This window comes from Staurois parvus, unplaced genomic scaffold (genome assembly GCF_062004578.1).
Source record: "Staurois parvus isolate SC_StPar_1 unplaced genomic scaffold, SC_StPar_1.0 ptg000879l, whole genome shotgun sequence".
In the NCBI taxonomy this organism is placed as follows: Eukaryota; Metazoa; Chordata; class Amphibia; order Anura; family Ranidae; genus Staurois; species Staurois parvus.
The window spans coordinates 1,500,058-1,526,487 of NW_028318675.1; the positions used below are offsets into that span (position 1 = coordinate 1,500,058).

Genomic DNA, 26,430 nt, shown 5'->3' on the forward strand with positions numbered 1-26,430 from the left:
GTCACATAAAATATTTACACATCGTCTCTACAAGTCCATGTTCTAGATTCTCCGTCCCACCAACCTTGTAATAATGAGGGATGGTGTGATCTTCCTGTGTGGAATCCCGGGAATACAGAGGACGGGGACATCTCTCTGGTGGGTTCCTGGTATTAGGTGGCTCCATCATATCCTTGTGTCCTTCTGAAAACTCCTCCATCACTCCATACTCCTCATCCTCCTCTTTATACTCTTCTTTAACATCAATATTATCATCCCCGAGGATTCCACTCTGACAGATGTAATAAAACATTCATTGTAACAAACATGCTGTGTATAAATCACAACTACCAATAATTGTCATCATCTACCTGATGATGGTGAGGGATGGTGTGACCTTCCTGTGTGGAATCCCGGGAATACAGAGGACGGGGACATCTCTCTGGTGGGTTCCTGTAGCTGGATGACTCCACCATGGTGTCCTGGTACAGATATTTGTGTCCCTTAAGAAGCTCTGATGCCTCCATCCCCCCATCCTCATCCTCCTCCTCTTTTATCTCTTCTTTAACCTCAACTTTAGGATCTCTCAGGTTTCCACTCTGAATATATAATAAAAATGACATCAATGGTAACAATGCAGATAATGTACAGATCCTAATGATACTATCAGTGATTGTTCCTCATCTACCTGATGATGGTGAGGGATGGTGTGACCTCCCTGTGTGGAATCCTGGGAATACAGAGGACGGGGACATCTCTCTGGTGGGTTCCTGGTATTAGGTGGCTCCATCATATCCTTGTGTCCTTCTGAAAACTCCTCCATCACTCCATACTCCTCATCCTCCTCTTTATACTCTTCTTTAACATCAATATTATCATCCCCGAGGATTCCACTCTGAAAGATATAATAAAACATTCATTGTAACAAACATGCTGTGTATAAATCACAACTACCAATAATTGTCATCATCTACCTGATGATGGTGAGGGATGGTGTGAGCTTCCTGTGTGGAATCCCGGGAATACAGAGGACGGGGACATCTCTCTGGTGGGTTCCCATGACTGGATCCATCTGTAGGAAACACACACACTGACTGAATCCATTGTTTCTATGTGTTTATCAGATGATGGGGGATCTAGGTGGATCCTCCGTACTGCTCTCTCCTTTCCAATAAAGTCTCCTCTTACCCGGTGATGTGAGGGGCGGCTGATTGTCCATCATGACGTCCTTGTAGAGATCCTTGTGTCCTTCTAAATACTGATGTGTATCATCATCTGCTGGACATAAAAGATGTCACAGTGACTATGGAGGAAGAGGACAGACAGGACTATGGAGGAAGAGGACGGACACGACTATGGAGGAAGAGGACGGACACGACTATGAAGGAAGAGGACGGACATGACGGGGGGGTTACTGGGTGTAAATAGAACATAACATCTTATTACCGGTTTATGACTGTAGCCTGTGTCTGGTCTGTTTGAGAATCATCCCCCCCATTCATGTGATCATTATCAGTTCCTAATTGGGGTGGAGATGAGTGCTCATTCGGCCATCTCCCTATAAATTTAGATCAGCTTATGGGGGGAGATCAATGATGGGGGGGGCACAGTCACTGATGGGGCGAGATCACTGTTGGTGGGGCACAGTCACTGATGGGGTGCTGCTTTTGAGTGAGTGCTGCATTGATGGAGTGCTAAGAACATCCTGTATGCGGCTTTGAGGCCTTTTCTTTTTATGGTTGGTACTGTGTAGTTACCTTGTTTTTTGTCTTCCCTGCAGGCCTTCATACAAGGGCTGGACTGGGTGGGTGGAGGGGTATAGAGATGAGCGAATCGAAGCATCCGAAGTGGAATTCGAGTCGAATATCGGAAAAATTTCGATTCGTGCCGAATCCGAAAAACAGCCTAATTCGGACGCGCGAATCGAAATTTTTCCGAAAATGGCGGCTGACATGTGCGGCGACGGAGCGGGGATGTCGGGGAAGGCGCGCAGACAAGGCGCGCTGCCCCATAATGCATTCCTCAACGACATGTGATCGCATCAGCCAATCAGCAGCCAGCCAGCCAGCACTGTGTAATGGTCGAGGTATATATAGCGGCCATTTTGGAAATCTTCATTTGCCTGCAGTCATTGAACAGAGGCAGACCGCTCTGTACTAGGGACAGGGACAGAGTTAGGGCCACAGAAACGAGAATTGGGGACAGAGAGAAGTTACTTAGGGACAGAGAACCATTACTCAGGGACACAGACTTGTTAATGAGGGCCACAGAATCGTTATTTAGGGACAAAGAAACGCTAGTTAGGGCCACAGAATTCATACTCAGGGACAGACAGAATTGTTACTCAGTGCCAGAGAATTGTTACTTAGGGCCACAGAAACGTTATTAGGGCCACAGAATTTTTACTCAGGGACAGACAGAATTGTTACTGAGTGCCAGAGAATTGTTACTCAGGGACAGACAGAATTGTTACTGAGTGCCAGAGAATTCTTAGGGCCACAGAATTCATTCTCAGGGACAGACAGAATTGTTACTCAGGGACAGACAGAATTGTTACTGAGTGCCAGAGAATTGTTACTCAGGGACAGACAGAATTGTTACTGAGTGCCAGAGAATTGTTACTCAGGGACAGACAGAATTGTTACTGAGTGCCAGAGAATTGTTACTCAGGGACAGACAGAATTGTTACTGAGTGCCAGAGAATTGTTACTCAGGGACAGACAGAATTGTTACTGAGTGCCAGAGAATTGTTACTCGCACAGACACAAAATTGTTACTTGCACAGACACAGAATTGTTACTCGCACAGACACAGAATTGTTACTCAGGGCCACAGAATTCATACTCAGGGATAGACAGAATTGTTACTGAGTGCCAGAGAATTGTTACTCAGGGACAGACAGAATTGTTACTGAGTGCCAGAGAATTGTTACTCAGGGACAGACAGAATTGTTACTGAGTGCCAGAGAATTGTTACTCGCACAGACACAAAATTGTTACTTGCACAGACACAGAATTGTTACTCGCACAGACACAGAATTGTTACTCAGGGCCACAGAATTCATACTCAGGGACAGACAGAATTGTTACTGAGTGCCAGAGAATTGTTACTCAGGGACAGACAGAATTGTTACTGAGTGCCAGAGAATTGTTACTCAGGGACAGACAGAATTGTTACTGAGTGCCAGAGAATTGTTACTCGCACAGACACAAAATTGTTACTTGCACAGACACAGAATTGTTACTCGCACAGACACAGAATTGTTACTCAGGGCCACAGAATTCATACTCAGGGACAGACAGAATTGTTACTGAGTGCCAGAGAATTGTTACTCAGGGACAGACAGAATTGTTACTGAGTGCCAGAGAATTGTTACTCAGGGACAGACAGAATTGTTACTGAGTGCCAGAGAATTGTTACTCAGGGACAGACAGAATTGTTACTGAGTGCCAGAGAATTGTTACTCAGGGACAGACAGAATTGTTACTGAGTGCCAGAGAATTGTTACTTGCACAGACACAGAATTGTTACTCGCACAGACACAGAATTGTTACTCAGGGCCACAGAATTCATACTCAGGGATAGACAGAATTGTTACTGAGTGCCAGAGAATTGTTACTCAGGGACAGACAGAATTGTTACTGAGTGCCAGAGAATTGTTACTCAGGGACAGACAGAATTGTTACTGAGTGCCAGAGAATTGTTACTCGCACAGACACAAAATTGTTACTTGCACAGACACAGAATTGTTACTCGCACAGACACAGAATTGTTACTCAGGGCCACAGAATTCATACTCAGGGACAGACAGAATTGTTACTGAGTGCCAGAGAATTGTTACTCAGGGACAGACAGAATTGTTACTGAGTGCCAGAGAATTGTTACTCAGGGACAGACAGAATTGTTACTGAGTGCCAGAGATTTGTTACTCGCACAGACACAAAATTGTTACTTGCACAGACACAGAATTGTTACTCGCACAGACACAGAATTGTTACTCAGGGCCACAGAATTCATACTCAGGGACAGACAGAATTGTTACTGAGTGCCAGAGAATTGTTACTCAGGGACAGACAGAATTGTTACTGAGTGCCAGAGAATTGTTACTCAGGGACAGACAGAATTGTTACTGAGTGCCAGAGAATTGTTACTCAGGGACAGACAGAATTGTTACTGAGTGCCAGAGAATTGTTACTCAGGGACAGACAGAATTGTTACTGAGTGCCAGAGAATTGTTACTCGCACAGACACAAAATTGTTACTTGCACAGACACAGAATTGTTACTCGCACAGACACAGAATTGTTACTCAGGGCCACAGAATTCATACTCAGGGATAGACAGAATTGTTACTGAGTGCCAGAGAATTGTTACTCAGGGACAGACAGAATTGTTACTGAGTGCCAGAGAATTGTTACTCAGGGACAGACAGAATTGTTACTGAGTGCCAGAGAATTGTTACTCGCACAGACACAAAATTGTTACTTGCACAGACACAGAATTGTTACTCGCACAGACACAGAATTGTTACTCAGGGCCACAGAATTCATACTCAGGGATAGACAGAATTGTTACTGAGTGCCAGAGAATTGTTACTCAGGGACAGACAGAATTGTTACTGAGTGCCAGAGAATTGTTACTCAGGGACAGACAGAATTGTTACTGAGTGCCAGAGAATTGTTACTCGCACAGACACAAAATTGTTACTTGCACAGACACAGAATTGTTACTCGCACAGACACAGAATTGTTACTCAGGGCCACAGAATTCATACTCAGGGACAGACAGAATTGTTACTGAGTGCCAGAGAATTGTTACTCAGGGACAGACAGAATTGTTACTGAGTGCCAGAGAATTGTTACTCGCACAGACACAAAATTGTTACTTGCACAGACACAGAATTGTTACTCGCACAGACACAGAATTGTTACTCAGGGCCACAGAATTCATACTCAGGGACAGACAGAATTGTTACTGAGTGCCAGAGAATTGTTACTCAGGGACAGACAGAATTGTTACTGAGTGCCAGAGAATTGTTACTCAGGGACAGACAGAATTGTTACTGAGTGCCAGAGATTTGTTACTCGCACAGACACAAAATTGTTACTTGCACAGACACAGAATTGTTACTCGCACAGACACAGAATTGTTACTCAGGGCCACAGAATTCATACTCAGGGACAGACAGAATTGTTACTGAGTGCCAGAGAATTGTTACTCAGGGACAGACAGAATTGTTACTGAGTGCCAGAGAATTGTTACTCAGGGACAGACAGAATTGTTACTGAGTGCCAGAGATTTGTTACTCGCACAGACACAAAATTGTTACTTGCACAGACACAGAATTGTTACTCGCACAGACACAGAATTGTTACTCAGGGCCACAGAATTCATACTCAGGGACAGACAGAATTGTTACTGAGTGCCAGAGAATTGTTACTCAGGGACAGACAGAATTGTTACTGAGTGCCAGAGAATTGTTACTCGCACAGACACAAAATTGTTACTTGCACAGACACAGAATTGTTACTCGCACAGACACAGAATTGTTACTCAGGGCCACAGAATTCATACTCAGGGACAGACAGAATTGTTACTGAGTGCCAGAGAATTGTTACTCAGGGACAGACAGAATTGTTACTGAGTGCCAGAGAATTGTTACTCAGGGACAGACAGAATTGTTACTGAGTGCCAGAGATTTGTTACTCGCACAGACACAAAATTGTTACTTGCACAGACACAGAATTGTTACTCGCACAGACACAGAATTGTTACTCAGGGCCACAGAATTCATACTCAGGGACAGACAGAATTGTTACTGAGTGCCAGAGAATTGTTACTCAGGGACACCTAATCGTTGAATTAAATAGTATGTCAGACAACATGCAGAGGAGTGGCAGAGGAGGCAATGTTTTAGGAGCGAGCAGACGTGGCAGCAGAGGAAGGGGTCGAGGCAGCAGTATTCGCAGCCAGAGGCCAGTGCTCCCGGTGTCATCCAGCGGTCGTGTCTCCACCGACAACCCTGCCGTCATTGATTGGTTGGCTCGGTCGTCTTCCTCTTCCCAGGTCACCTCTGACACCTACAGCCAACGGTCGGTGGGTACGTCAGACACAACCGTTAGTTGGCATGGCCCGGGACCAAGCCCACTGAAATCACGTGTCCTCTACCTGCCCCTGTCCTTTGCTGTTCCCTCACCAAGCGAAGTATCGCATGCTGTGGGCTCAGCCCCACTGTACAGTGAGGAAGAGCTAACAGAGGGCGGTCAGGAACGGGGGGAGACATCGGCCTTTTCAGCAGCCAAGCGAACAAGTACTGGCGAGGAGAGTGGCTCGGTAGCCGGTCTAGAGACAGGTCTGTCTCCTGACCCAGACGCAGCCGAGGGGGCTAGTAGTGAGGCGGAGACCCTACTTGATGATGAGGAGGTTGATCGCACTTGGCAGCCTCGTCGTCATCAGGCAATTTCTTCCGCATCATCAGGAGAAGAGGGTGGCAGCTTGGCAGCGAGCAAAACAGTCGGTGGGTTGCCCAGGAGACAGCAGCAGGGTCGCATCAGTGTCAGTGGAGCCAAACGTCCACGGAGTAGAGCACCAGCTCCACTGCAGCCTACCACCACGGCCAGTAGTGGTGCCGTTGCGCACGGAGGAAGTAGCAGTCAGCCAGTGAAGAGTAGCGGGGGCAAAGTTTCCTACTCGGTGGTGTGGCAATTTTTCCTCAAGCCGCCCGAGGAAGTAAACGTAGCCGTATGTCGACTATGTGGCCAGAAATGCAAGCGTGGCCAGGGGGCCCATGTTGGGACTACAGCGTTGCGTCAGCATATGCAGCGTCACCATTCGGTGGCCTGGGAAAACCGTGATAAACATACGGCGGTTCTGCCTGCCCCAGCCCCCGCTCCATCACCCGCTCCGTTACTTGCTCCGTCACCCGACGTCGTCAATCGCCCTCTATCAGCCAGTCAAGGCTCCAACACCTCTGCTGAGGGGAGTTGTCGCTCATTGGCATCTTCCGCTCGTTCAGATGCTCCTTCTCCTGCTACTCCTCTTCTCGGATTCCGTCAACAGTCTTTCTTGGAATCCGTATCCAAGAGACAACAGTTTGCGAGCACGCACCCGACGGTGCAAAAGCTGAACGTCCTCCTGTCCAAGTTGCTGGTGCTGCAGTCCCTCCCTTTCCAACTGGTGGACTCAGCACCTTTCCGAGAAATGATGGCTTGTGCCGCGCCGCGGTGGAGAGTGCCAAGCCGTCATTTCTTTGCCCAAAAGGCAGTGCCAGCCCTGCATTCACATGTAGAAGAGATGGTGGGCCAGTCTTTGAGCATGTCGGTCTCTGCCAAAGTGCACGGCAGCGCCGACGTGTGGAGCTGTAACTACGGTCAGGGACAGTACATGTCATTTACGGCCCACTGGGTGAACGTGGTGCCGGCACAGCCGCACCAGCAACTTGGACAGGTCACGACGCTTTTGCCTCCACGTTTGCACGTCCTTGGTCCAGCAAGCATGTCCGCCTCTACCACCTCTTTTTCCGCCGTGTCCTCAGCCGCCACCCCCGTGCCAAGTCCCATTACCCGACCGGCATATCACATGTGCAGGGCGCAACGGTGTCACGCTGTGCTGCACCTGGTATGCCTTGGCGAACGTAGTCACACAGGGGAGGAACTGCTGAGTGTAATGAACAGAGAAATCGACAGATGGCTGTCTCCGCGCAAACTAAAAATCGGAACCATGTTGACTGACAACGGAAAGAACATGGTGTCTGCTCTGCGTCAAGGAAGGTTGTGCCATGCGCCATGCATGGCTCACGTGTTCAATCTGGTTGTCAAGCGGTTCCTAAAATCCACCATCCCACTGCAAGACATCCTTAAAATGTCACGTAAACTGTGCATGCATTTCAGCCATTCCTACACCGCAAAGAACACCCTCATTGAGCTGCAGCGGCAGAACGGAATTCCACAGCATCGCCTGATCTGCGACGTTGCAACAAGGTGGAATTCAACCCTACACATGTTAGACCGCCTTTACGAGCAGCGAAAGGCCATCACCGATTTCCTGATGTTACAAGCGGATAAAGGTACTCCCCTGTGTAACTTAGATGTCAGCCATTGGCAGCTCATGCGTGACACCTGCCGCTTGCTCAGGCCCTTTGAGGAGGCCACGCTATTCGTGAGTCGGCAGGACTATGGGATGAACGACGTCATTCCTCTGTTGCACGTCCTGGAACAAATGCTGTTAACAATGGCTGGTCAGGGTGCGGTAGACGTGGCGCACAGATCTCAACGCCACATGACCCCTGTGGGGGCAGGACAGGAAGAAGAGGAGGAGGTAGAGGAGGACATTTGTGCTCAGGAATTATTGAGTGAAATGGGTGGTTTTTCCACTCAGCGGACAGGAGTGGAGGAGCAGGAGCATCTGGTAGAGGAGGAGGAGGAGACAGAGGACCCAGACGCACCGTGGCAGTATGCTGTGGAGATGGAGGCAGGGAGTCCCTCGCATTCCTTGGCACAAATGGCCCATAGCATGCTCGGTTGCTTGCGTAGCGACAGCCGAATAATAACCATCAGACAGAGGGATGACTTTTGGCTGTCCACCTTGTTGGACCCTCGCTACCGGTCCAAAATGGTGGCCTTTTTCACACCTGCTGAGAGGGAGGCCAAAATTACGTACTATAAAAACCACCTATGTAGTCAGTTGGTCTCTGCCTTTGTGCGCCAACGTCCATCCTCAGACACTGTGGGCCCTGTGCGCTCGCGTTCCGCTGGCATGGCAGCAGGGGAGGGGTGGGGTGGTAGGAGCAGTGGCAGCTCCACCAGCAGCGGCTGCCTCAGTCTGCAGTCGATGATGAGTAGCTTTCTTCACCAGCGCAGTGAGGAAACTACTAACCAGCCGCAGCAGCAGCAGCAGCATCAGGTGGACCTGGAGCAGGAGCTCAAACAACAGGCTTGGGCCTACTTGGACAGCACCCTGCCAACCGAGGTAGACAATCCCCTTGACTACTGGGCAACGAAACTTGACCTTTGGCCCCAACTAGCTGAATTTGCCCTTGAAAGGCTGTCATGCCCGGCCAGTAGCGTGGCATCGGAGCGCGTGTTTAGTGCGGCAGGAGGTATTGTAACTCCGCGGAGGACACGACTGTCCACCCAAAGTGTGGAGAGACTCACGTTTGTGAAAATGAATCAGGCGTGGATTAGTCTGGATTTCAAACCACCAGTTCCTGACACAACTGACTAAATCCGCCATGAATCATGCCTCAAACATGTGCCACTTTCAGGTCTCCTCACACTGCTGGTGTGTTTAATTTTTTGACATAGGGTGCTGGCAGATTACGGGCCTCCTATAGCTGCTGCCAGGCCCCTAATCTGCCATAGGCCCCTATATACCGCCTCCTCATGCTGCTGCCAAGTCCAGAGTCTGTCATGGGTCCCTGTATGGCCTCCCATTGCTGCTGTCTCCATCGCCACACTCTGCTGCCATGTGCCACTTTCAGGTCTCTTCACACTGCTGGTGTGTTAAATTTTTTGACATAGGGTGCAGGCAGATTACGGGCCTCACATAGCTGCTGCCAGGCCCCTAATCTGCCATGGGCCCCTATATACCGCCTCCTCATGCTGCTGCCAAGTCTAGAGTCTGTCATGGGTCCCTGTACGGCCTCCCATTGCTGCTGTCTCCATCGCCACACTCTGCTGCCATGTGCCACTTTCAGGTCTCCTCACACTGCTGGTGTGTAGAATTTTTTGACATAGGGTGCTGGCAGATTATGGGCCTCCTATAGCTGCTGCCAGGCCCCTAATCTGCCATAGGCCCCTATATACCGCCTCCTCATGCTGCTGCCAGGTCCAGAGTCTCTCATGGGTCCCTGTACGGCCTCCCATTGCTGCTGTCTCCATCGCCACACTCTGCCATGTGCCACTTTCAGGTCTCCTCACACACTGCTGGTGTGTAGAATTTTTTGACATAGGGTGCTGGCAGATTACGGGCCTCACATAGCTGCTGCCAGGCCCCTAATCTGCCATGGGCCCCTATATACCGCCTCCTCATGCTGCTGCCAAGTCCAGAGTCTGTCATGGGTCCCTGTATGGCCTCCCATTGCTGCTGTCTCCATCGCCACACTCTGCTGCCATGTGCCACTTTCAGGTCTCTTCACACTGCTGGTGTGTTAAATTTTTTGACATAGGGTGCAGGCAGATTACGGGCCTCACATAGCTGCTGCCAGGCCCCTAATCTGCCATGGGCCCCTATATACCGCCTCCTCATGCTGCTGCCAAGTCCAGAGTCTCTCATGGGTCCCTGTACGGCCTCCCATTGCTGCTGTCTCCATCGCCACACTCTGCTGCCATGTGCCACTTTCAGGTCTCTTCACACTGCTGGTGTGTTAAATTTTTTGACATAGGGTGCAGGCAGATTACGGGCCTCACATAGCTGCTGCCAGGCCCCTAATCTGCCATGGGCCCCTATATACCGCCTCCTCATGCTGCTGCCAAGTCCAGAGTCTGTCATGGGTCCCTGTATGGCCTCCCATTGCTGCTGTCTCCATCGCCACACTCTGCTGCCATGTGCCACTTTCAGGTCTCTTCACACTGCTGGTGTGTTAAATTTTTTGACATAGGGTGCAGGCAGATTACGGGCCTCACATAGCTGCTGCCAGGCCCCTAATCTGCCATGGGCCCCTATATACCGCCTCCTCATGCTGCTGCCAAGTCCAGAGTCTGTCATGGGTCCCTGTATGGCCTCCCATTGCTGCTGTCTCCATCGCCACACTCTGCTGCCATGTGCCACTTTCAGGTCTCTTCACACTGCTGGTGTGTTAAATTTTTTGACATAGGGTGCAGGCAGATTACGGGCCTCACATAGCTGCTGCCAGGCCCCTAATCTGCCATGGGCCCCTATATACCGCCTCCTCATGCTGCTGCCAAGTCTAGAGTCTGTCATGGGTCCCTGTACGGCCTCCCATTGCTGCTGTCTCCATCGCCACACTCTGCTGCCATGTGCCACTTTCAGGTCTCCTCACACTGCTGGTGTGTAGAATTTTTTGACATAGGGTGCTGGCAGATTATGGGCCTCCTATAGCTGCTGCCAGGCCCCTAATCTGCCATAGGCCCCTATATACCGCCTCCTCATGCTGCTGCCAGGTCCAGAGTCTCTCATGGGTCCCTGTACGGCCTCCCATTGCTGCTGTCTCCATCGCCACACTCTGCCATGTGCCACTTTCAGGTCTCCTCACACACTGCTGGTGTGTAGAATTTTTTGACATAGGGTGCTGGCAGATTATGGGCCTCCTATAGCTGCTGCCAGGCCCCTAATCTGCCATAGGCCCCTATATACCGCTTCCTCATGCTGCTGCCAGGTCCAGAGTCTCTCATGGGTCCCTGTACGGCCTCCCATTGCTGCTGTCTCCATCGCCACACTCTGCCATGTGCCACTTTCAGGTCTCCTCACACACTGCTGGTGTGTTAAATTTTTTGACATAGGGTGCAGGCAGATTACGGGCCTCACATAGCTGCTGCCAGGCCCCTAATCTGCCATGGGCCCCTATATACCGCCTCCTCATGCTGCTGCCAAGTCCAGAGTCTGTCATGGGTCCCTGTATGGCCTCCCATTGCTGCTGTCTCCATCGCCACACTCTGCTGCCATGTGCCACTTTCAGGTCTCTTCACACTGCTGGTGTGTTAAATTTTTTGACATAGGGTGCAGGCAGATTACGGGCCTCACATAGCTGCTGCCAGGCCCCTAATCTGCCATGGGCCCCTATATACCGCCTCCTCATGCTGCTGCCAAGTCCAGAGTCTCTCATGGGTCCCTGTACGGCCTCCCATTGCTGCTGTCTCCATCGCCACACTCTGCTGCCATGTGCCACTTTCAGGTCTCTTCACACTGCTGGTGTGTTAAATTTTTTGACATAGGGTGCAGGCAGATTACGGGCCTCACATAGCTGCTGCCAGGCCCCTAATCTGCCATGGGCCCCTATATACCGCCTCCTCATGCTGCTGCCAAGTCCAGAGTCTGTCATGGGTCCCTGTATGGCCTCCCATTGCTGCTGTCTCCATCGCCACACTCTGCTGCCATGTGCCACTTTCAGGTCTCTTCACACTGCTGGTGTGTTAAATTTTTTGACATAGGGTGCAGGCAGATTACGGGCCTCACATAGCTGCTGCCAGGCCCCTAATCTGCCATGGGCCCCTATATACCGCCTCCTCATGCTGCTGCCAAGTCTAGAGTCTGTCATGGGTCCCTGTACGGCCTCCCATTGCTGCTGTCTCCATCGCCACACTCTGCTGCCATGTGCCACTTTCAGGTCTCCTCACACTGCTGGTGTGTAGAATTTTTTGACATAGGGTGCTGGCAGATTATGGGCCTCCTATAGCTGCTGCCAGGCCCCTAATCTGCCATAGGCCCCTATATACCGCCTCCTCATGCTGCTGCCAGGTCCAGAGTCTCTCATGGGTCCCTGTACGGCCTCCCATTGCTGCTGTCTCCATCGCCACACTCTGCCATGTGCCACTTTCAGGTCTCCTCACACACTGCTGGTGTGTAGAATTTTTTGACATAGGGTGCTGGCAGATTATGGGCCTCCTATAGCTGCTGCCAGGCCCCTAATCTGCCATAGGCCCCTATATACCGCTTCCTCATGCTGCTGCCAGGTCCAGAGTCTCTCATGGGTCCCTGTACGGCCTCCCATTGCTGCTGTCTCCATCGCCACACTCTGCCATGTGCCACTTTCAGGTCTCCTCACACACTGCTGGTGTGTTACATTTTTTGACATAGGGTGCAGGCAGATTACGGGCCTCACATAGCTGCTGCCAGGCCCCTAATCTGCCATGGGCCCCTATATACCGCCTCCTCATGCTGCTGCCAAGTCCAGAGTCTGTCATGGGTCCCTGTATGGCCTCCCATTGCTGCTGTCTCCATCGCCACACTCTGCTGCCATGTGCCACTTTCAGGTCTCTTCACACTGCTGGTGTGTTAAATTTTTTGACATAGGGTGCAGGCAGATTACGGGCCTCACATAGCTGCTGCCAGGCCCCTAATCTGCCATGGGCCCCTATATACCGCCTCCTCATGCTGCTGCCAAGTCCAGAGTCTCTCATGGGTCCCTGTACGGCCTCCCATTGCTGCTGTCTCCATCGCCACACTCTGCTGCCATGTGCCACTTTCAGGTCTCTTCACACTGCTGGTGTGTTAAATTTTTTGACATAGGGTGCAGGCAGATTACGGGCCTCACATAGCTGCTGCCAGGCCCCTAATCTGCCATGGGCCCCTATATACCGCCTCCTCATGCTGCTGCCAAGTCCAGAGTCTGTCATGGGTCCCTGTATGGCCTCCCATTGCTGCTGTCTCCATCGCCACACTCTGCTGCCATGTGCCACTTTCAGGTCTCTTCACACTGCTGGTGTGTTAAATTTTTTGACATAGGGTGCAGGCAGATTACGGGCCTCACATAGCTGCTGCCAGGCCCCTAATCTGCCATGGGCCCCTATATACCGCCTCCTCATGCTGCTGCCAAGTCTAGAGTCTGTCATGGGTCCCTGTACGGCCTCCCATTGCTGCTGTCTCCATCGCCACACTCTGCTGCCATGTGCCACTTTCAGGTCTCCTCACACTGCTGGTGTGTAGAATTTTTTGACATAGGGTGCTGGCAGATTATGGGCCTCCTATAGCTGCTGCCAGGCCCCTAATCTGCCATAGGCCCCTATATACCGCCTCCTCATGCTGCTGCCAGGTCCAGAGTCTCTCATGGGTCCCTGTACGGCCTCCCATTGCTGCTGTCTCCATCGCCACACTCTGCCATGTGCCACTTTCAGGTCTCCTCACACACTGCTGGTGTGTAGAATTTTTTGACATAGGGTGCTGGCAGATTATGGGCCTCCTATAGCTGCTGCCAGGCCCCTAATCTGCCATAGGCCCCTATATACCGCTTCCTCATGCTGCTGCCAGGTCCAGAGTCTCTCATGGGTCCCTGTACGGCCTCCCATTGCTGCTGTCTCCATCGCCACACTCTGCCATGTGCCACTTTCAGGTCTCCTCACACACTGCTGGTGTGTTACATTTTTTGACATAGGGTGCAGGCAGATTACGGGCTTCACATAGCTGCTGCCAGGCCCCTAATCTGCCATGGGCCCCTATATACCGCCTCCTCATGCTGCTGCCAAGTCCAGAGTCTGTCATGGGTCCCTGTATGGCCTCCCATTGCTGCTGTCTCCATCGCCACACTCTGCTGCCATGTGCCACTTTCAGGTCTCTTCACACTGCTGGTGTGTTAAATTTTTTGACATAGGGTGCAGGCAGATTACGGGCCTCACATAGCTGCTGCCAGGCCCCTAATCTGCCATGGGCCCCTATATACCGCCTCCTCATGCTGCTGCCAAGTCCAGAGTCTCTCATGGGTCCCTGTACGGCCTCCCATTGCTGCTGTCTCCATCGCCACACTCTGCTGCCATGTGCCACTTTCAGGTCTCTTCACACTGCTGGTGTGTTAAATTTTTTGACATAGGGTGCAGGCAGATTACGGGCCTCACATAGCTGCTGCCAGGCCCCTAATCTGCCATGGGCCCCTATATACCGCCTCCTCATGCTGCTGCCAAGTCCAGAGTCTGTCATGGGTCCCTGTATGGCCTCCCATTGCTGCTGTCTCCATCGCCACACTCTGCTGCCATGTGCCACTTTCAGGTCTCTTCACACTGCTGGTGTGTTAAATTTTTTGACATAGGGTGCAGGCAGATTACGGGCCTCACATAGCTGCTGCCAGGCCCCTAATCTGCCATGGGCCCCTATATACCGCCTCCTCATGCTGCTGCCAAGTCTAGAGTCTGTCATGGGTCCCTGTACGGCCTCCCATTGCTGCTGTCTCCATCGCCACACTCTGCTGCCATGTGCCACTTTCAGGTCTCCTCACACTGCTGGTGTGTAGAATTTTTTGACATAGGGTGCTGGCAGATTATGGGCCTCCTATAGCTGCTGCCAGGCCCCTAATCTGCCATAGGCCCCTATATACCGCCTCCTCATGCTGCTGCCAGGTCCAGAGTCTCTCATGGGTCCCTGTACGGCCTCCCATTGCTGCTGTCTCCATCGCCACACTCTGCCATGTGCCACTTTCAGGTCTCCTCACACACTGCTGGTGTGTAGAATTTTTTGACATAGGGTGCTGGCAGATTATGGGCCTCCTATAGCTGCTGCCAGGCCCCTAATCTGCCATAGGCCCCTATATACCGCTTCCTCATGCTGCTGCCAGGTCCAGAGTCTCTCATGGGTCCCTGTACGGCCTCCCATTGCTGCTGTCTCCATCGCCACACTCTGCCATGTGCCACTTTCAGGTCTCCTCACACACTGCTGGTGTGTTACATTTTTTGACATAGGGTGCAGGCAGATTACGGGCCTCACATAGCTGCTGCCAGGCCCCTAATCTGCCATGGGCCCCTATATACCGCCTCCTCATGCTGCTGCCAAGTCCAGAGTCTGTCATGGGTCCCTGTATGGCCTCCCATTGCTGCTGTCTCCATCGCCACACTCTGCTGCCATGTGCCACTTTCAGGTCTCTTCACACTGCTGGTGTGTTAAATTTTTTGACATAGGGTGCAGGCAGATTACGGGCCTCACATAGCTGCTGCCAGGCCCCTAATCTGCCATGGGCCCCTATATACCGCCTCCTCATGCTGCTGCCAAGTCCAGAGTCTCTCATGGGTCCCTGTACGGCCTCCCATTGCTGCTGTCTCCATCGCCACACTCTGCTGCCATGTGCCACTTTCAGGTCTCTTCACACTGCTGGTGTGTTAAATTTTTTGACATAGGGTGCAGGCAGATTACGGGCCTCACATAGCTGCTGCCAGGCCCCTAATCTGCCATGGGCCCCTATATACCGCCTCCTCATGCTGCTGCCAAGTCCAGAGTCTGTCATGGGTCCCTGTATGGCCTCCCATTGCTGCTGTCTCCATCGCCACACTCTGCTGCCATGTGCCACTTTCAGGTCTCTTCACACTGCTGGTGTGTTAAATTTTTTGACATAGGGTGCAGGCAGATTACGGGCCTCACATAGCTGCTGCCAGGCCCCTAATCTGCCATGGGCCCCTATATACCGCCTCCTCATGCTGCTGCCAAGTCCAGAGTCTCTCATGGGTCCCTGTACGGCCTCCCATTGCTGCTGTCTCCATCGCCACACTCTGCTGCCATGTGCCACTTTCAGGTCTCTTCACACTGCTGGTGTGTTAAATTTTTTGACATAGGGTGCAGGCAGATTACGGGCCTCACATAGCTGCTGCCAGGCCCCTAATCTGCCATGGGCCCCTATATACCGCCTCCTCATGCTGCTGCCAAGTCCAGAGTCTGTCATGGGTCCCTGTATGGCCTCCCATTGCTGCTGTCTCCATCGCCACACTCTGCTGCCATGTGCCACTTTCAGGTCTCTTCACACTGCTGGTGTGTTAAATTTTTTGACATAGGGTGCAGGCAGATTACGGGCCTCACATAGCTGCTGCCAGGCCCCTAATCTGCCATGGGCCCCTATATACCGCCTCCTCATGCTGCTGCCAAGTCTAGAGTCTGTCATGGGTCCCTGTACGGCCTCCCATTGCTGCTGTCTCCATCGCCACACTCTGCTGCCATGTGCCACTTTCAGGTCTCCTCACACTGCTGGTGTGTAGAATTTTTTGACATAGGGTGCTGGCAGATTATGGGCCTCCTATAGCTGCTGCCAGGCCCCTAATCTGCCATAGGCCCCTATATACCGCCTCCTCATGCTGCTGCCAGGTCCAGAGTCTCTCATGGGTCCCTGTACGGCCTCCCATTGCTGCTGTCTCCATCGCCACACTCTGCCATGTGCCACTTTCAGGTCTCCTCACACACTGCTGGTGTGTAGAATTTTTTGACATAGGGTGCTGGCAGATTATGGGCCTCCTATAGCTGCTGCCAGGCCCCTAATCTGCCATAGGCCCCTATATACCGCTTCCTCATGCTGCTGCCAGGTCCAGAGTCTCTCATGGGTCCCTGTACGGCCTCCCATTGCTGCTGTCTCCATCGCCACACTCTGCCATGTGCCACTTTCAGGTCTCCTCACACACTGCTGGTGTGTTACATTTTTTGACATAGGGTGCAGGCAGATTACGGGCCTCACATAGCTGCTGCCAGGCCCCTAATCTGCCATGGGCCCCTATATACCGCCTCCTCATGCTGCTGCCAAGTCCAGAGTCTGTCATGGGTCCCTGTATGGCCTCCCATTGCTGCTGTCTCCATCGCCACACTCTGCTGCCATGTGCCACTTTCAGGTCTCTTCACACTGCTGGTGTGTTAAATTTTTTGACATAGGGTGCAGGCAGATTACGGGCCTCACATAGCTGCTGCCAGGCCCCTAATCTGCCATGGGCCCCTATATACCGCCTCCTCATGCTGCTGCCAAGTCCAGAGTCTCTCATGGGTCCCTGTACGGCCTCCCATTGCTGCTGTCTCCATCGCCACACTCTGCTGCCATGTGCCACTTTCAGGTCTCTTCACACTGCTGGTGTGTTAAATTTTTTGACATAGGGTGCAGGCAGATTACGGGCCTCACATAGCTGCTGCCAGACATGTAATCTGCCATGGGCCCCCGTACCGACTCCTCATGCTGTGACGTTGCAACAAGGTGGAATTCAACCCTACATATGTTAGACCGCCTTTACGAACAGCTAAAGGCCATCACAGATTTCCTGATGTTAAAAGCGGATAAAGGTACTCCCTGTGTAACTTAGATGTCAGCCATTGTCAGCTCATGTGTGACACCTGCGCTTGCTCAGGCCCTTTGAGGAGGCCACGCTATTCGTGAGTCGGCAGGACTATGGGATGAATGAGGTCAAATCGGCCATGGGCCCCCGTACCGCCTGTTCACGCTGATGCTGGTCCCACAGTGTGACCTGGGTCCCTGTACGGCCTTCCATTGCTTCCACTCTGCCATGTGCCACTTTGAAATCTCCTCACACTCCTGCGGTTGTCCATTTTGTCATAGGTTGCTGGCAGATTACAGGCCTTCCATAGGTGCCACCAAGCCCCATATCGGCCATGGGCCCCCGTACCGCCTGGTCACGCTGCTGCTGGGCCCATAGTGTGACCTGGGTCCCTGTACCGCCTCCCATTGCTCCCACTCTGCCATGTGCCACTTTCAGGTCTCCTCACGCTCCTGCTGGTTTCCATTTTGTCATAGGTTGCTGTATGGCCTCCCATTGCTGCTGCCTCCACCGCCACACTGTGGCTCCAAACACTGGTTTTGGCCCCGTGACTGGCCAAAGGAGTGAAGTGTGCAGTGATTCTAAGATCGACGGCACTCATCTGCATGTCATACTGACAGACAGTATTATTTCTCTTCCCCAGCAGACTCCAAGGGCATTTAAATTAAAGGTACAGTGTTCTGCACTAATATTAAGTCTCTCTGAAGCCTAGAAACACCCTTTTTTAAGTTAAATTCACAGCGAATTTATTCGACTCGAATCGAATATTGTCCACGAATTCGCCGAATCAGTCGAATCGAATTTTTCATTTCTTCGCTCATCTCTAGAGGGGTAGAATAGGAGTGAATTTTGTATAGAATAGGGACATATAGAGTTACATGCAAAAGTTCCATGTCTGAAAGGTTCCACAGAGTGAATCAGCAATTTCTGACATATCGTGAGGACCAAGTCATCAGTTTGAATGAAATACAAGACTTCTGTTTTTGGTTCTTTGCATGCGTTTTGTTCCTTTCTGTCCTTTTATCTTTCCTTATGTGAGTAAATACATGGGAACGTTTTTTTTGGCAATTGTAATATACGTTTCTCTTGACATTTGCAGAAATATGCTTTGTTTTATGTAAAAATGGAACTTTATTTGATTTTTTTTGGAACCATGGTAAAACTGACTTTTATTTTGATATATTTATAATAAAAGAATTGAAAAAAAAAATTGATGGAGTGCTAAGAAGCAGTTGAACTAAAGCAGAACTCAAGCAGCAGGAAGATACAACAAGAAACTCTCCTGCATGCTGGACAGACTGGGAGCAAACACCCCGGGAAACATCTCTTACAAGTCTGAGTCCCACTCCGTGTACCCTTCATATGTCCCCTCTACTCCTCCTTTTCATATTACTTTCCTACGTTCCCAAAATCTCATTTCTTTACCCCTCTGCTCCACCCCAAAACTTGTATATCTCCCCCTCACTGCTACCATCTCCCTACTACTGCTCTCATCACCTCCTGCTGATACTTCACTCCCCTGCTGACCCAAACACCAGGACTGGAAGGCATGTGCGCTCGTGTACATCCCGCTCCCATGTTACTTTCCTCACCCTCCTTCTCCTAATCTCTGGGGATATCTCCCCAAACCCTGGACCTCCACTATCCCACCCCCACACCAGGCACCCTCCTTCTTCTCCTAACCTCTGGGGATATCTCCCCAAACCCTGGTCCTTCACTATCTCACCCCCACACCAGGTATCCTCCTTCTCCTAACCTCTGGGGATATCACCCCAAACCCTGGTCCTCCACTATCTCACCCCCACACCAGGCATCCTCCTCCTAACCTCTGGGGATATCTCCCCAAACCCTGGTCCTCCACTATCTCACCCCCACACCAGGCACCCTCCTTCTCCTAATCGCTGGGGATATCTCCCCAAACCCTGGTCCTCCACTATCTCACCCCCTCACTAGGCACCCTCCTTCTCCTAACCTCTCGGGATATCTCCCCAAACCCTGGTTCTCCACTCTCACTCCAGCACCCTCCTCCTTCTCCTAACCTCTGGGGATAGCTCCCCAATCCCTGGTCCTCCACTAACTCACTCGGCACCCTCCTTCTCCTAGCCTCTGGGGATAGCTCCCCAAACCCTGGTCCTCCACTATCTCACCCCCACACCAGGCACCCTCCTTCTCCTTACCTCTGAGGATCTCCCCAAACCCTGGTTCTCCAGTATCTCACCCCCACAGCAAGCATCCTTCTTCTCCTAACCTCTGGGGACATCTCCCCAAACCCTGGTCCTCCAGTATCTCACCCCTGCACCAGGCACCCTCCTTCTCCTTACCTCGGGGGATCTCCCCAAACCCTGGTCCTCCAGTATCTCACCCCAGCACCAGGCATTCTCCTTTTCCTAACCTCTGGGAATATCTCCCCAAACCCTGGTCCTCCAGTATTTCCCCCGCACACCAGGCACCCTCTTTCCTCCAGGAATAGCCGCAATCCCCTCAATTTAATAGGAGTCCCCGTGCTCCCAAAAACCACCCTCCCTTTTTCATGTGCGTTCTGGAATGCCCGCTCTGTCTGTAATAATCTCACCTCTGTCCATGACCTTTTTGTCTCCCGCTCCCTTAACATACTAGCAATTACAGAAACCTGGCTCCAAGCAGCAGATTCTGCTTCCACCGCAGCACTTTCCTATGGAGGCCTCATCTGGACCCACTCACCCAGACCCAGTGGTCAGAAAGGTGGTGGGGTTGGTTTGCTTCTATCCCCACTGAGCACCTTCCAAGTCCTCCCTAACCCTCCCTCTCTATCCTTCTCTTCTTTCCAGACTCACTGCATCCGGCTGTTCTCTCCGATCTCTCTGAGGATTGCAGTGATCTATCGGCCTCCTGGACCCGTGTCCCGCTTTCTTGATGATTTCTGCACCTGGACACCCTACTTTCTCTCCTCTGAACTACAAACTATCATTCTCAGAGATTTTACCATTCCCATTAATGTCAACAACCCGGCTACATCCCAACTCTTCAACATTACCTCATCTTTTGCATTAGCACAATGTATACCGTCCTCCACTCACTCTGATGGGAATACATTACACCTTGTTTTCTCCCATCTTTGTACTCCCTACAACCTCACAAACACCCCCTTTCCTCTCTCTGATCACAATCTCATCACCTTCACAGTCTCCTCGTCTTCAAACACCTATCCCTCCAAGCAGCAAACAATTACCTGCAGAAACCTTCACAACTTGAACCCGGCTCCTTTCCACTCTGCAACTGACCAACTCTATGACAGAATCTCTCCCCTGTCCTGCCCTGACCTGGCCACTGCTGTCTACAACAGTTCACTGTCATCAACACTGGACTCACTTGGTCCTCTAACAACACGAAGCATCAGGCCCCAACCGTTACATCCGTGGCAGACTGACCACACCGCACCGGACATCTTAAACAACATAGTCATGCGCTGGAGCGATTGTGGCGTAAAACCAAATCTCAACAAGCATTCACCCGATATAAATCTGCTTTCTTCACATACAATTCCTCCCTCCATGCTGCCAAACAAGACGACTTTCTCACTCTTATTAATACCTTGTCATCCAGTCCTCGTCGTCTCTTCTCTACTTTTAACTCTCTACATTCTCCACCTCCACCCAGTACCTCACTCACTGCTCATGAGATTGCAAATCATTTCAAAAACAAGATTGATGCAATTCGTAGGGGCATCTCCACTGCACAGACATCCATCCCACTTAGCATACCTTATACTAAACCTCCCTCAACACTTTCCTCTTCTGACCTCACTACTACTGAAGAGGTCACTAAGGTTTCTCAGAAGCCCGTCTCACCACCTGCCCCCTGGATCCTGTCCCCTCACAACTACTACGGTCACCCTCTTCTTCCATCCTATGCTCCCTCACTCACATCTTCAATCTTTCCCTCTCTACTGGTGCCTTCCTCACCCCTCTAAAGCATGCGCACATCACTCCCATACTTAACAAGCCCTCCCTGGACCCCACCAACCTGAACAACTTAAGACCCATCTCCCTGCTGCCATTTACCTCTAAACTCCTAGAACGCTTAGTCTACAATCACCTGAGCTCCCACCTCACCGACAACAACCTTCTTCACCCTTTACAGTCTGGCTTTCACTCACTACACTCCACTGAAACTGCCCTACTAATACTCACTAATGATCTACTAATTGCTAAAACCAATGGCCACTACTCCGTACTCATCCCAACCAATGGCCACTACTCCGTACTCATCCCAACCAATGGCCACTACTCCATACTAATCCCAACCAATGGCCACTACTCCATACTAATCCCAACCAATGGCCACTACTCCATACTCATCCCAACCAATGGCCACTACTCCATACTCATCCCAACCAATGGCCACTACTCCGTACTCATCCCAACCAATGGCCACTACTCCGTACTCATCCCAACCAATGGCCACTACTCCGTACTCATCCCAACCAATGGCCGCTACTCCGTACTCATCCCAACCAATGGCCACTACTCCGTACTCATCCCAACCAATGGCCGCTACTCCGTACTCATCCCAACCAATGGCCACTACTCCGTACTCATCCCAACCAATGGCCACTACTCCATACTCATCCCAACCAATGGCCACTACTCCGTATTAATCCCAACCAATGGTCGCTATTCCCTTCTCATCCCAACCGATGGTCACTACTCCGTACTCTTCCCAACCAATGACCACTACTCCATACTCATCTCAACCAATGACCACTACTCCATACTCATCCCAGCCAATGGCCACTACTCCATACTCATCCCAACCAATGGCCACTACTCCGTACTCATCCCAGCCAATGGCCACTACTCCGTACTCTTACTACTTAACCTCTCTGCGGCTTTTGATATGGTTGACCACCCCCTCCTCAAAAAACTACACTCTCTTGGCCTCCGAAACTTTGCTCTCTCCTGGTTCTCCTCCTACCTATCGCAGCACTCCTTCAGTGTTACTGATAACTCTGCCTCCTCCTCTTCACTCCTTCTCTCTGTAGGGGTCCCTCAAGGCTCTGTCCTTGGACCCCTTCTCTTCTCCATCTACACCTCCTCCCTTGGTCACTTGATAAACTCCCACGGCTTTAAGTACCATCTCTTTGCTGATGACACACAAATCTATCTTTCTACCCCTTACCTTGCCTCTTCAGTCTCCTCCTCACCTCACCTGTCTCCTCTCGCATTACTAACCTACTGACATATCGGCATGGATGTCACTCCACTTCCTCAAACTCAATCTTTCCAAAACTGAGCTCTTAGTATTCCCCCCAGCCTGTGCCCCCTCCCCTGACTTCTCCATCAAGATCAATAATACAACCATCAGTCCCTCCCCTCATGCCAGGGTACTAGGTGTAATCCTAGACTCCCATCTGTCCTTTCAGCTCCAAATCCAATCACTGTCCAAATCTTGTAGACTTCACCAAGACAACATCTCCAAGATACACCCGTTCCTAAACTCGGAAACAACTAAGCAACTTATTCACTCCCTTGTTACATCTCGCCTTGACTATTGTAACTCCCTCCTTATTGGCCAACCTCATCACAGGCTATCCCCTCTTCAGTCTATCATGAATGCTGCTGCCAGACTCATCCACCTTACTAACCGCTCCATATCTGCCATCCCTCTCTGCCAATCCTTCCACTGGCCTCCACTCAGTGTCCTCCACCCCTCTCTGCCAATCCCTCCACTAGCCTCCACCCCTCTCTGCCAATCCCTCCACTGGCCTCCATTCAGTGTCCTCCACCCCTCTCTGCCAATCCCTCCACTGGCTTCCCATTGCCCAATGGATAAAATTCAAAACACTAACAATAACATATAAAGCCATTTATAACTCCGCCCCAAATTACATCACCAATCTTGTCTCCAAATATCACCCAAACCGTCCTCTCCACTCCTTGCAAGAACTCCTACTCTCTAGCTCCCTTGTCTCCTTCTCCCATGTTCATCTCCAGGAGTTCTCCAGAGCTTCCCCCATCCTCTGGAACTCTCTACCCCAATTTATCAGACTATCACCTACTCTGCTTACTTTTAGGCGACCTCTGAAAACCGATCTCAGGGAAGCCTATCCTGCCCTTAGCTAATACTGGAATCTTCTACTCTTCCAACCAGTCCATCCCCCACAGTTACTAACTTTTGTACTACTAGCCCCTCCCTCGTAGATTATAAACTCCCAGGATCAGGCCCTCAAATCCCTGTTGTATTGAACTGTATTAATAATATATAATTACTTGCGAGCCACTGAGGTATAATAAATAAATATATAGGTCAGCAGGCATCTATTCACATCCTCATATAAATGTGTTTTGTAGTAATGTACAGTAAATTGATTGCTTATTGCCACGCCCTAAATGTGAGATATGAATACTTCCAGAAATAATGAACCTTACAAATTAACTTATTACAACTTTAAAATAAATAATAAAATGTGAAAAAAACAAAATAAATATCATAATATCAGTAATTTAAATAAGAAATGAAGTGTCCAAAAAAATCTACATAAATTCAATTAAAGTTGATTAGTCAAACAAGATTGCAGGTGGATTCTTGCTGGAATATAGATACTTCTATGCGCTCACCTTCCATTCAGCCCACTGCTGAGCTAACACAGCTTTGTGATGTTTATCCTTCATGGAGATCTTTAGAGACTCCCTTGGATCCTCCTGATGGTTGATAATGGATGATTGTGGGTCTGTGGGTTAGTTTTTTCTCATGGCAATAAAAAGTGCTCCATCTCCTTGTATTATTCCTCGTTGGTATAGTGGGAAAGAGAAAGATACATGGTGCCTTATCGTTTTTTAAAAGAACAATCTTATTCACAACTACTTCTTATGCATTCACAATTATTCAGTATAAAAAGAGCTGAGTTAAAATCAGTGAAACCGCTAAATGCGTGTGACAGGTCTCCTACGTGGTTGCTCACATAGACTTATATTCGCCGTGAAGTCGGGTTGCTGTGGTGACGTCAGAGCCACATCATGCTCTGAGGAAGAGGCAAGTCCTCGAAAAGCGTCAGCCTATTGGATGTTTACATTCACCATCACGGACTGTTACTCAGTGCGGTGTTGACCCAGCTGTTTTTTTATGACGTGCCTTGACTTTATTGTCGTTTGTGAGTACAACACCTATTTTATTTCTTATTAAACATTTTTTATGGTAATGCACTAGGCCTGTGCGCCCTCTCTTTGTTCTTTCCTCATTCAGTATATTTGGATTCCCCCGGTCTGTTGAGGGCAACAAGGTGTGCATGTTCCAGGACATTCTTAATGTGGTTGCAGCCTGCATCGAGTCTATCCCCAAGCGCAGGAGCATTTGTGTTTGCTGGTTCATTATTCCCCTCCCAAACGCGATGCGCCACATGGACATGTGGCTTCATCCGGGGGATGTGATCACAGGGACCACATGTCCCTGTGGCGCAACGCATTGGGGAGAGGCTTTGACGTCACCACAGCAACCTGACTTCACAGCGAGTATAAGTCTATGTGAGCGAGTGTGAGCAACCACGCAGGAGACCTGTCACACGCATTTAGCGGTTTCACTGATTTTAACTCAGGGCTTTTTATACTGAATACTTGTGAGTGCATACGAAGTAGTTGTGAATAAGATTGTTCTTTTAACAAACGATAAGGCACCATGTATCTTTCTCTTTCCCACTATACCAACGAGGAATAATACAAGGAGATGGAGCACTTTTTATTGCCATGAGAAAAAACTAACCCACAGACCCACAATCATCCATTATCAACCATCAGGAGTATCCAAGGGAGTCTCTAAAGATCTCCATGAAGGATAAACATCACAAAGCTGTGTTAGCCCAGCAGTGGGCTGAATGGAAAGTGAGCGCATAGAAGTATCTATATTCCAGCAAGAATCCACCTGCAATCTTGTTTGTATTGATCTGTATTGTTGCTGTATTGTCTCCCTCCATTATGTAAAGCGCTGAGAAAACTGTTGGTGCGATATAAATCCTGTATAATAATAATTAACTCCTTTACTGCCACGTCCACCAACCTCTCCGATCTCCTTCAGACCGCATGGAGCTTCTTATCTTTATTCCAGATCACTTCCTGTCTGTTCCTGACATCACTTCCTGTCTGTTCCTGACATCACTTCCTGTTCATATTCCATAGAGAAGTCCTGTCTGGGTAGTAGAAATGAGATCACCATCTTGTGGAGTTCAGAGGAACTGCAGCCCTGAGAAATGTTCCCTAATCACCATTCCTGCATTGTATTACCTTACAGAGATACCAGGGAAGTTCAAAAACAACTAAAAAATGTAAGAAACAATAAACCTAACTCTTATGCAACCAACTGTTTAAAAAAGATATTTTACTTACAGATAGAAAAGTCTTAAAGACGCAGAACACAAGATAAAAACAAAATGCATAATAAAACAGAGACCTCTAAAATCTGACACACTACCCATAATGTCCCTCCTTCATATCAGAGAGAGACAGACTACCCATAATGTCCTATTCTTCATATCAGAGAGAAAGACTACCCAGAATGTCCCGTCCTTCATGACAGAGAGAAAGACTAACCAGAATGTCCCGTCCTTCATATCAGAGAACGATACAGACTACCCAGAATGTCCCGTCCTTCATATCAGAGAGAGACAGACTACCCAGAATGTCCAATCCTTCCTATCAAAGAGAGACAGACTACCCAGAATGTCCCGTCCTTCATATCAGAGAGAGAAAGACTACCCAGAATGTCCCATCCTTCATATCAGAGAGAGACAGACTACCCAGAATGTCCCG

General features: G+C 50.2%; 1 protein-coding gene across 1 annotated transcript; it reads right to left on the reverse strand.

Annotated features, from left to right (window-relative positions):
* Window positions 1-326: 326 nt before the first annotated feature.
* Window positions 327-24,303, reverse strand: LOC149443032 (uncharacterized). The gene is made up of 3 exons (XM_089655968.1): window positions 24,250-24,303; window positions 668-874; window positions 327-578 (listed from the first exon to the last, which is right to left on the reverse strand). Exons 1-3 carry the CDS (start codon window positions 24,301-24,303, stop codon window positions 327-329), a joined length of 513 nt encoding a protein of 170 aa, XP_089512094.1.
* Window positions 24,304-26,430: the final 2,127 nt, after the last annotated feature.

Excerpts from the sequence above, each read along its gene's own strand:
- LOC149443032 (XM_089655968.1), bottom strand. The coding sequence starts at position 24,303 with ATGAAGGATAAACATCACAAAGCTGTGTTAGCTCAGCAGTGGGCTGAA. Across the intron at positions 875-24,249 it reads AGCAGTGGGCTGAATGGAAG|AGTGGAATCCTCGGGGATGA; the intron begins GTGAGCGCATAG and ends TATATCTTTCAG. Across the intron at positions 579-667 it reads CCATCCCTCACCATCATCAG|AGTGGAAACCTGAGAGATCC; the intron begins GTAGATGAGGAA and ends TTATATATTCAG.